Source organism: Misgurnus anguillicaudatus, chromosome 12 (genome assembly GCF_027580225.2).
Source record: "Misgurnus anguillicaudatus chromosome 12, ASM2758022v2, whole genome shotgun sequence".
In the NCBI taxonomy this organism is placed as follows: Eukaryota; Metazoa; Chordata; class Actinopteri; order Cypriniformes; family Cobitidae; genus Misgurnus; species Misgurnus anguillicaudatus.
Genome location: NC_073348.2, coordinates 33,584,845 through 33,595,547, shown reverse-complemented (window position 1 = coordinate 33,595,547; position 10,703 = coordinate 33,584,845). Strand labels below are relative to the sequence as shown.

The window sequence follows — 10,703 nt, the reverse complement described above, 5'->3', positions numbered from 1 at the left end:
ATTGTTATATTTTATAGTAGAGTACCTTTGTAATTATGGTGTGAAGGGAATTTTTACGAAGATTCGTTATTTTTTGCATTAATGAAAAAGTTGCTGCATATTTACACAAACAGGAAGTGCTCCAATGCTTACACATAAACTACGATGTTAAGCATACTAAACATTTTTGATAGTAAAGGTGAGACTTGTGCACTTGGCTGTAGTGCTGATTTACTCTAGTAGGGGGGGCCTGGTGACATCACACTCTGCCCTTTTCATCCTCCAATCAGAGCTGTAGTGGGAAGGGCAACCAAGCAAGGAAAAGAGAGGAAAGGACCATAAGAAAGATGCTGAGCCGAAGATGTTTGTGTGTAGGTGTGTGAAGCAAACGTGTGCGGGGTTTGCAAGTCATCATGGATATGCCGGGCAGGAGGCTTGTCCGCCATGCTCAAAGCATGCGGGATGCTGTGAACGGCTGGAGAAGCACCAGTGTCATTACCTTCAGGATAGACATGAAGGTCTGTCTCATTGCTCATTTTTTTAGTACCATATTTCTAAGCAAACGGTCCTTTTAATGCATTAAGGTGCGTTGCAGAATGATCTAACTTGTCTTGGGGTTTGTGAAATATCCTAGCTTCTAGTTACTGTGCAGTATGTGAGAGAGAGAGAAAGAGTGAGTTCAAGGCTCATGTGGTTGTTCTTGCAGAGTTGTGTTGTAGGGATTTGAGCCAGCAGTTCACTGCATTGACCTTAATTACTGTGTTTGTCTGTTGCGTTAAGCTGCCTGAATGATCTGAGGAAAGAGCTTCAGGGTACCTGATCACATAGAAGAAAATGGGACGTGAACATTTTTTTATGTTAACTTTGACTTTTCAGTAATTAGAACTGCTGCTGGGATGGAGAGAGTCAATAATGGTCTGATATTCAGAATGGCACCCATCGGAAATCTGTCATCTTGGGAAGTTCAGGAAGCAGGGGAAGACAGACAGGAAGAGTCTAGATTCTAGGGGTACTCTGGATTCTGGACTCTTCTAGGGGTACTCTGGATTATGAGGGACGAGTGCTTTACTTTAGTACAATGCCAACTAGGTTTTTGTTTACATCATGTGTGTGAACTGTGTATAATAACTTTGTATAGATAAATGCACACACATGCATGTATCTATTTAAGAAATGTTTACATGTGTATATCGAGGGTTTCAGTAGTAACAACATAAACGCGCTTCTTTCGTGGTCATCACGTAACTTCCGGTAAACTCTGCGAAAAATAAATAACAACAAAGTCTTTTTAAAGTAGTTTATTTATATAACAAGCAAAATAAACAACAAGTAGATTGGAACCCAAAACATTTGTTATTTTTGACGAGGTATTTGTTTAAGAGTTCAGTTTCAGCAACTAGTCAGACCATTAAACCAACAGAAACCGGAAGTAAAGTTCGGACCAGACGCTTATCGCGTCACCGCACGTGCGCCAGATGAAACGGACTATGCTAGAGATGCATAACGATTAATCACAATTAATCTATAGCAGAATAAAAGTTTTTGTTTACATCATATATGTGTGTGAACTGTGTATAATAACTTTGTATAGATAAATGCACACACATGCATGTATATATTTAAGAAATGTTTACACGTGTATATACATTTGTATATTTATGTATAATTTATATAAATACTTTTCTTAAAATTATACATGCATGTGTGCATATGTATATATATAATTATTATACACAGTTTACACACATATATGATGTAAACAAAAACTTTTATTCTGCTATACAGTAGATTAATTGCGATTAATCGTTATGCATCCCTAATACACTTGTATATTTATGTCTAATTTATATTATATATAATTACTTAATATATAAATATATATTCTTTCTTAAAATTATACATGCATGTATGCATATTTATATACATAATTATTATTCACAGTTCACACACATATATGATGTAAACAAAAACTTTTTTTCTGTTACAGATTAATTGCGATTAATCGTTATGCATCCCTAATACATTTGTATATTTATGTCTAATTTATATTATATATAAATACTTAATATATAAATATATTTTCTTTCTTAAAATTATACATGCATATTTATATGTAGATAATTATTATACACAGTTTACACACATATATGATGTAAACAAAAACTTTTATTCTGTTACAGATTAATTGCAATTAATCGTTATGCATCCCTAATACATTTGAATATTTATGTCTAATTTATATTATGTATAAATATAAATACTTAATATATAAATATATATTCTTTTTTAAAATTATACATGCATGTATGCATATTTATATATACATAATTATTATTCACAGTTCACACACATATATGATGTACACAAAAATTTTTATTCTGTTACAGATTAATTGTGATTAATCGTTATGCATCCCTAATACATTTGTATATTTATGTATAATTTATATGATATATAAATACTTAATATATAAATATATATTCTTTCTTAAAATTATACATGCATGTATCCATATTTATATATAAATAATTATTATTCACAGTTCACACACATACAGTATATGATGTAAACAAAATATTTCATTCTGCTATAGATTAATCGCGATTAATCGTTATCCCTAAATTGGCAACAAGAAATACCAAAATTATCGAAACATTACATTTTCGTGTATACCCCAATATGCATATAGCTATGGTTTGAAATAACCGCATGATTTCAATATTTCAAAAAGGTGCAAAGTCAAAAGTTTTTGCATTGTGGAGTTTTTTTTCAATTTTTTTCTTCAATTTTGTGAAGTCTATTATAGTACTATCATTTACAGTAGTACTTACAGTAGTGTTGTATTTGACCTCTGCCCATGTATTTTGGATTGTACGAACAGGACAGCACGACTCAGTCTGAGACCACAATAAGTGGCGCATCCGAATCCCAAAGAGGTCCAGAGCCTTCAACAGCGCTAAACCGACAGCGTTCACCGATTGTAGACCAGAAAAGCAGCGGCCCCACAAATGGGCGCAGTGGCAATTTGGAGTCTGACCCGTTTGCGAGGAGAGGGGTAAATGTGGTGCAGCGGGTTGCGCAGAAGACAGAGGAAAAACCTTCAGCAGCTACTTCGGTTCCCAAAGCTAGCCGCACCATGCGAGCCGGTAGCAAGGAAGATGGAGATGATATCTCCTTTGGGCTGACCAGCTTAATGGGTCGAGCGAGGTCTAAAGAACATCGCTCTCGTTCGAGGGCTGCTGAACGCAAAGAAACACAGGAAAGCCAGCAAAACAATGATGCAAGTGAGACACCTTTAGAGGAACCCAAACCATCCTCCTCTACTCCACCTGCTCCTAAACCTGACCCTCTTGCCCCTCCTGCAGGCTTTTTGCCTCCTTTTAGCCCTGTTCCAGCTGCAAAGCCCAACCCACTGGCTCCGCCCACTGGGTTTATCCCTGCCCCGAAACCTAATCTTTCCACTCAAGTCACTCCCAAACCTGATCCCCTGGCACCACCAGTAGGATTTGTGCCAGCCCCAAAACGCGACCCGTTTGCTCCGGTGGCAGGGTTTATCCCCAAACCCAAAGTCGACCCATTAGCACCCCCTGCAGGCTTTATTCCTGCCCCACGGATCACTGCTGTTAAAAAGCCAGAGGTACAGGCATGTGAATGTGTTTTATGCATGTTTGCATTGCAATGGATACATGCAAGGAACTAAATCTAAAAGACAAAACTAATATTTTGTCACATAAACACTACTTTTTGACTGCTGTCTCACTTTAAAACCAGCTGGCGCCGGCAATAACGTAACATTTAACCTTTATAGATGCTACTAATGATTCTTAAAGAAACAGTTCACCCAAAAAATGAAAAGGTATTCACTCTCAAGTTGTCTCAAACGTGTATACATTTCATTGTTCTGTTGAACACAAATATATTTTGAAACCAAACAGCACCTTTCACTTCCATAGTATTTTTCCCTACTATGGAAGTCAATGGTGCCCCAGATTTGCTTTTTTACAAACATTCTTCAAAATATTTTTCTTTTGTATTCAGCATGTTTAAAACAACTTGAGGGCGAGTAAATTATTTTATTTATATTTTTTTAGGGAACGATTTCTTTAAGGTCAGTTTTGGGTTTTCCTTTCAAAGACTTTGCAAGCTAATACTTAAATTTTGTACCTGATTTTGTACCACGATGTAATTAAAAAAAGACTGGACGTTCCATTGCATGTGAGTTGGTTTGGTTACAATCCCAAGTTAACGGTCGTTCCCTTGTAATGTTTTTGTGGTGGTTGTTGAGCGTCTGCTCATGTGGTTGGGTTTATATGCAAGCGAAGTGACGCTCTGCATACTTTATGTGGGTGTTTGTGAAGGTAAAAGGAGTAACAAAACCTTCTGCTGCTCCTGCCGGGAAACTTCCAGTCCAGAGCTCCTTTGCTGCAAACCAACAGGTGTGTGTCCCACAACTGCTAAGCCTTGTGTGATACAATAATTAAGCTGAGAGATTATCGAAAAACCTGATCAGGGTCTACCGCTGACCCTGTCTGACTCCATCCGTAGGGTCCCCAAGTGATGCCCACCACCACAGAGAAACGGCAACATCCGGAACAGGGCTTTACCGCAAATAAAACACCCGTACTTTCTTTCTTCCTTCCTTTTTACATTTTGTCTTTGAGGATTTATATTCATGTTGTGCTTTGAGGAGTTTGACACATATTGACCTCCTGCTCTCTGGGTTTTTCCGGGTCGTCTTCAGGCCAAGGCAGTTGAGGATCCTGTGGCAATCCTGCAGGCTGCCCATGAAGCTGCCAGTTTATCTAAGGTTTGGCCACTGCTCTGCCTGTCTGAAATTGTGCATTAGCATCAACCTGACCTCAGTACAGTCACACAGAGTAATAAAGAAGACTGATTCTGTTAGTTTTCGGTTTATCCTCCTAGATCTTCTTTTTAAAGCCACAATATTTAAGATTAAATATCCAAAACCCACTTGCACGGTGAGATACATTTACTGGAGTTCTGTATTTGCATTATCCCAAAGTTAAGGATTTGTGAATCCAGAGAATTTCCTCATTTAAATAATGGCTAGTCCCTATACCTGTCAACATTTGGATTCCAACATTTGAGTTCAGCTACCTTTTTTGTTTGTTGCCGTAGCACAACCTAAGCTTTCTAATGTCGTTTTTAAAAGTGATGCTTGATTCAACTTTCCCTGTCTACTTGCACAGATATCAGCAGCGCAACCGAGGTTGCCAGGTTGAGGTCAAAAATGGGTTCAAAATTGTATGATGTGTTTTTCTGTGTGAGTAGGATGCGTTTCATACAAGATGTGGCAACTGGACAACCTTGGAATGATAAATTGATGTGATTATTCATATAACGAGGGTAGGGACGTTTAAATTACATATAATAAACATGTTTAATATTTACGATCAGAACTCCTGATGTATGGGGGAACCCCAAGGATAAATGCGCGCACGCTCTGAGATTATCACGTGAAACGAAACAATATCCAATCAGAAAGCGAGATGATGGAAGACGGAAGCAGTCATGGCGCAGCACAAAGTGAAGTTGATGCAAAGTGAACTTGACCATGTTCCCGCTTTCTCCATGATTCACCCAAACCTTTTTCTTTTTTTCCCTTGAATTTTCTGTAAAAATCATTCCAAACACTATCATTGAAATGTCTTCCTGCATATTGTCCGCCATGCTTATTCTGAAGTCTCGCGAGATTTTGTGAGATTTCCTGTGTTCACAGTCGAGACTCTAGTTGAAAATCTGTTTATGTAGGTGCAAAACGGTTAAATCTAGGATTTTTTATTCTCACGTATCACATTTTTAAAATCTTATAAGATGTAAAAAATCTTTTGGTGTGTACCCAGCACAAGGGAGACTCCCGGGAAAAACGGGAATGTTGACAGGTATGGTCGTCCCTTGTATCCATTGCAATTGTCGTCATTTTAGTGACTTAATATTTGCGCTATCCTCAGTTTCCGGTTGTAAAAACTGTAAGCAACACGAGTGGACAAATGCGTAAGGGGCCGTTGTACAGCACCTAACACGCCGCTGTTGTGCCTTGCAGCTAATTTAATGCGATGACTTAAATAAAGTGATTAAAAACATACAGGTAAAAAACATGAATTCATTACCTAATCTGTAAACATGACTAGTGAATTCTGAATGGTGAAAAGGCATCTCTCATCATTCCACTATTGTTTATAACGTCATTAAGCTTTGCCATTGTCATTAGCGACCTCTAGTGGTGAAAATCCTACATATTGTGGCTTTAATAAAACGCACTTTCTGTTCAAATTTTGTCAGCTTTTTGCAGTTTTCTGTGTTATCACCGTCTTGTTGATGCTTGTGTTGTATAGTTAGTCCATAGTTAGAGACTTCAGGTTGCAGTCCTGGGCTGCTGTGCTGTATTTTATGTTGACTGTTGAATGTCGTCTACGATGTGTTGTACTATACTATAGCTGTTTTGTTGTGAAAATGTTTGGACGAACCAACATTTTTATTTGTTCAATTTTAAAGTCATAAAGTCAATTTCAGTCTACTTTATCTGAAACAGAGCAACAAAATGAGCAAAATCACCACAGTCACAATGTAACTGGAAATCTAATGCACAGCTTTATTGATGTGTTTTTATGTCTTTCTGCTACAGGTGAAAACAGAAGAGCAGCTTCTGGCAGAGAAGGCCTGGTACAACACTGAGAAAGTCTGGCTAGTCCATAAAGATGGCTTCTCTTTGGGTTAGTATGTTATCACTATTTAGTATATTACAGTATAATGTCCTGCATCCTATCTAGGAAACAGTTCATTAAAGGTCCACTGTGAAGATTTTTAGTGACATCTAGCGTTAAAGGTGCAGTGTGTAATTTTTAGAAGGACCTCTTGACAGATATGCAAAATAATATACAAATCTATATTATCAGGGGTTTATAAAGATCTTTTTATAATGAACCGTTATGTTTATATTACCTTAGAATAAGACATTTTATCTACATACACAGAGGGTCCCCTTACGTGGAAGTCGCCATTTTGTGCCGCCATGTTTCTACAGAAGCCCTTAATGGACAAACTTTTTAACTAAGTTGTCTCTGTCAATTACATGTTTTTCCGGTGGCGGCTACCATAGCTTTTGTATGCATTTCAAAAGCGAGGGGTGAGCAGTTGACTAAAAGCCAATTTATACTTTTGCGTCAGGGTTACGCCGTAGGGTACGCCAGACGCTACGCACGTAGGCAACGCCGTCATGAGCATTTATACTTCTGCGTTTGTGTTGCTCTGCAGTTACACCTCCGAAATGCGTAGGAGGAAACACAATGCATTCACGCCGACCAATCACAGATCTTGCGGTCCGCGTCGTTTCGACGTGTAGTTACATTTTTGAGGAGGTGCACGTCAGGTACTGCGAAGGCTACAGCGACAGGGTTCGCGTCTATGCGTATGTTACGGCGTACCTATAACGCGCACCTAACGCAAAAGTATAAATTGGCCTTAAGCCGTTGGTTGCAATTCGCAACCTCACCACTGAATGCCGCTAAAATTTACACACTGCACCTACGGTAGTGCCGCAGGACAAACATGTAAACATTTGAGACAATGTAGAGCAGTTTGTCCATTTAGGGCTACTGTAGAAAAGTGTTTGCCAAATGCGTGAATATAAACGTAATTATTTTGTCTGTACAGCGACTCAAGTCAAGACGGACGCTGGGTCTCTTCCAGAGGGGAAAGTGAAAATCAGACTGGAGCATGATGGGACGGTACTGGAGGTTGACGAGGATGATGTGGAGAAGGTGGGTGGAGTTGCATTAAAATTGTGACCTTGGACTACAAAACCATATAGTCATAAGTTGCATGGGTATATTTGTATGGGTCAGAATGATCCATGAAATTCCATGAAGATATTATTTAAATTTCTTACCGTAAATATATAAAAAATGTATTTATCATTAGTAATATATGTTGCTAAGGACTTCAATTGGACACCTTTAAAAGTGATTTTCTTAAAATATAGTTGTTGTTTTTTTGCACCCTCTGATTCCAGATTTTCTAATAGTTGTATCTCGCCAAATATTGTCATATCCTAATTAAACATAAATCAATAGAAAGACTATTTTTTTAGTTTTCATATGATGTATAAGAGTTAAATTTGAAAAAAAAAAAAAAAGGGTAAAAAATTTGTGTAACCACATGACATTATCCAATAGTCATGCAAAGCCAAAGAGGCTCATTTACATAATCTGTTGTTTTTTTAGGCGAATCCTCTGTCATATGATCGGGTGGAAGATCTCTCCTCTCTTCTCTACCTCAACGAGTCCAGCATCCTTCACAGTCTGCGTCAGCGCTACGGCGGAAACCTGATTCACACCTATGCCGGACCCAGCCTGCTGGTGATCAACCCCCTCAGCACTCCTGCCATGTACTCCGAGAAGGTACGAATTCCACTAAATGATCTTGAACTCATCCTCACGTCTTTAGGAAAGCTAAACGAGATCTGTTGTCGTGTCAGGTGATGCAAATGTTTAAGGGTTGTCGGAAAGAAGAAACTGCTCCTCACATCTTCGCCATCGCCCAGTCTGCGTATCGTCAGCTGTTGACCACGCGGCAAGATCAAACCATTGTGATGCTGGGGAGGAGCGGCAGTGGAAAGTCTACCAGCTGCCAGCATCTCCTGCAGTACCTGGTCAACGTCGCGGCCGGCAGTGGGAAAGTTTATTCAGGTGTGGAAGAAGATTTTCATCCGTGATCTTTTCTAGGATTTTAAAGGAACAGTATGTAGGATTGTGGCCAAAACTGGTACTGCAATCACACAACTGGTGGCCGATACACAATGACAACCTAAACATCAGTTGAGGGCTGTTTTTAAATGACAGTATCCTGGCTAGACCACTGTTGTCAGTGATATAATTATTTGAAATGAAAATTATTTCTTAATGTCTAATGACATATTATGGCCATTTTAAGATGAATTGATATATATTTCTTACATACTGTTCCTTTAATTAACCAAAAAATACAGGAAACAGGAACTTTAAAGGGACACTCCACTTTTTTTGAAAATATGCTAATTTTCCAGCTCCTCTAGAGTTAAACATTTGATTCTTACTGTTTTGGAATCCATTCAGCCGATATTCGGGTCTGGCGGTACCACTTTTAGCATAGCTTAGCATAGTCTATTGAATCTGATTAGACCATTAGCATCACGCTCAAAATAATGAGAGTTTTTAAATTTTTCCTATTTAAAACTTGACTCTTCTGTAGTTACATTGTTTACTAAAACTGACAAAAAAATTTAAAGTTGCGATTTTCTAGGCCAAAATATGGCTAGGAACTATACTCTTATTCTGCCGTAATAATCAAGAACTTTGCGTTACCATGGCTGCAGGAGGCACAATGATATTACGCAGCGCCCGAAAATAGTCCCCTTGGTAACTTTCAATAGTAGTTTTTTGGGATCATTTTTGCACTTAATAAAGCCACATAGCTTCTATGTAGATATCAGTTATATTAATGCATTCTTTGGCACCTTTAACTGTTTATATAAAAAAAATTTAAAGAAGAAAACTTCTTTCTTACTTTTTTATATTCTTATGCTACATACACACCAAACACGGGGCATTGCGTTACTCGCTCTAGATTACTTGCGGGATTTAACTTTGTCATGCAAATTTTTTGCTCGAGTTGAATATTTTCAGCTTGGGCGAAGACGCGTTTGAGGCAAATAGCGCGTGTTTTCATGGCAAACGCGACGCCCATATCGCGTCATTCGCATAGCCCCACGCCAGGACATGTCTGATCGCGTCTTTGCATTGACTTTGTATGCAATCGACTCGCGCAAATCGTTGAACTCACGTCTGGTGTGAACTCACAGTAAAGCACCTTTAACCACTACAAAGAATCTTTTGTGAAATAGAACGCTATTGTATTAATTTTTAATGTAACCGTAAAATACTGTTTACCAGTAAATCATACAGGAAAACAAACTATTAATGCAAAACATTAAGGACTTGTAGAGCTCTACCAAACTGTAAGAATGTAATGACAACGCATTCAGCTTTGTAAACCCACTGTACCCACAGGTGAGAAATGGCAGGCGGTCTACACGGCCCTGGAGGCGTTCGGAAACAGCAGCACAGCCATCAATGGGAATGCCAGTCGCTTTTCACACATCGTTTCTCTGGACTTTGACCAGGCGGGGCAGGTGGCTTCTGCATCCATTCAGGTAAGCCGGGTGGCTGCCAAATGCTTAAATGTAAATGATTGGTGGGTTGGTCTCTGATTGGGTTTACATCTCTTTATCAGACCATGTTGCTGGAAAAGTTCAGGGTGACCAGACGACCAGAGGGAGAATCGAGTTTCAATGTGTTTTACTATCTGATGGCGGGAGCAGATGCGTCTTTAAAGTGAGTGAGAGAGACTTCATCCATTTCAGGTGGTCAGGCTGGGACCAATTGACTGACCATACTGTACTTAAAGGAACACTACACTTTCAAAAAAAAATCCCTATAATTTACTCACCCCCGTGTCATCCAAGATGTTTATGTATTTCTTTGTTTTTGGGAAAACATTCCAGGATTTTTCTTCATATAGTGGGCTTTAGTGGACCTCAGTTTCAATGCAGTTTAAAATTGCAGTTTCAATGCAGCTTCAAAAGACTCTAAACAATCCCAAACGAGGCATAAGGGTCTTATCTAGACAAAATGATTGTCATTTGCCAACGCGACCTTACGTATTAC

At 38.7% G+C, this 10,703-nt stretch overlaps 1 protein-coding gene across 1 annotated transcript in view; it reads left to right on the top strand.

Annotated features, from left to right (window-relative positions):
• Positions 1-232: 232 nt before the first annotated feature.
• Positions 233-10,703, top strand: part of myo18aa (myosin XVIIIAa) — a 47,770-nt gene continuing 37,299 nt past the window's right edge. Inside the window, exons 1-11 of the mRNA XM_073874457.1 lie at positions 233-497; positions 2,861-3,616; positions 4,338-4,415; positions 4,525-4,599; positions 4,721-4,786; positions 6,626-6,713; positions 7,654-7,760; positions 8,223-8,399; positions 8,477-8,687; positions 10,047-10,189; positions 10,270-10,370. Of these exons, the coding sequence (XP_073730558.1) occupies positions 393-497; positions 2,861-3,616; positions 4,338-4,415; positions 4,525-4,599; positions 4,721-4,786; positions 6,626-6,713; positions 7,654-7,760; positions 8,223-8,399; positions 8,477-8,687; positions 10,047-10,189; positions 10,270-10,370 (1,907 nt within the window). The 5' untranslated portion in view covers positions 233-392. The remainder of the gene's footprint in view (positions 498-2,860; positions 3,617-4,337; positions 4,416-4,524; positions 4,600-4,720; positions 4,787-6,625; positions 6,714-7,653; positions 7,761-8,222; positions 8,400-8,476; positions 8,688-10,046; positions 10,190-10,269; positions 10,371-10,703) is intronic.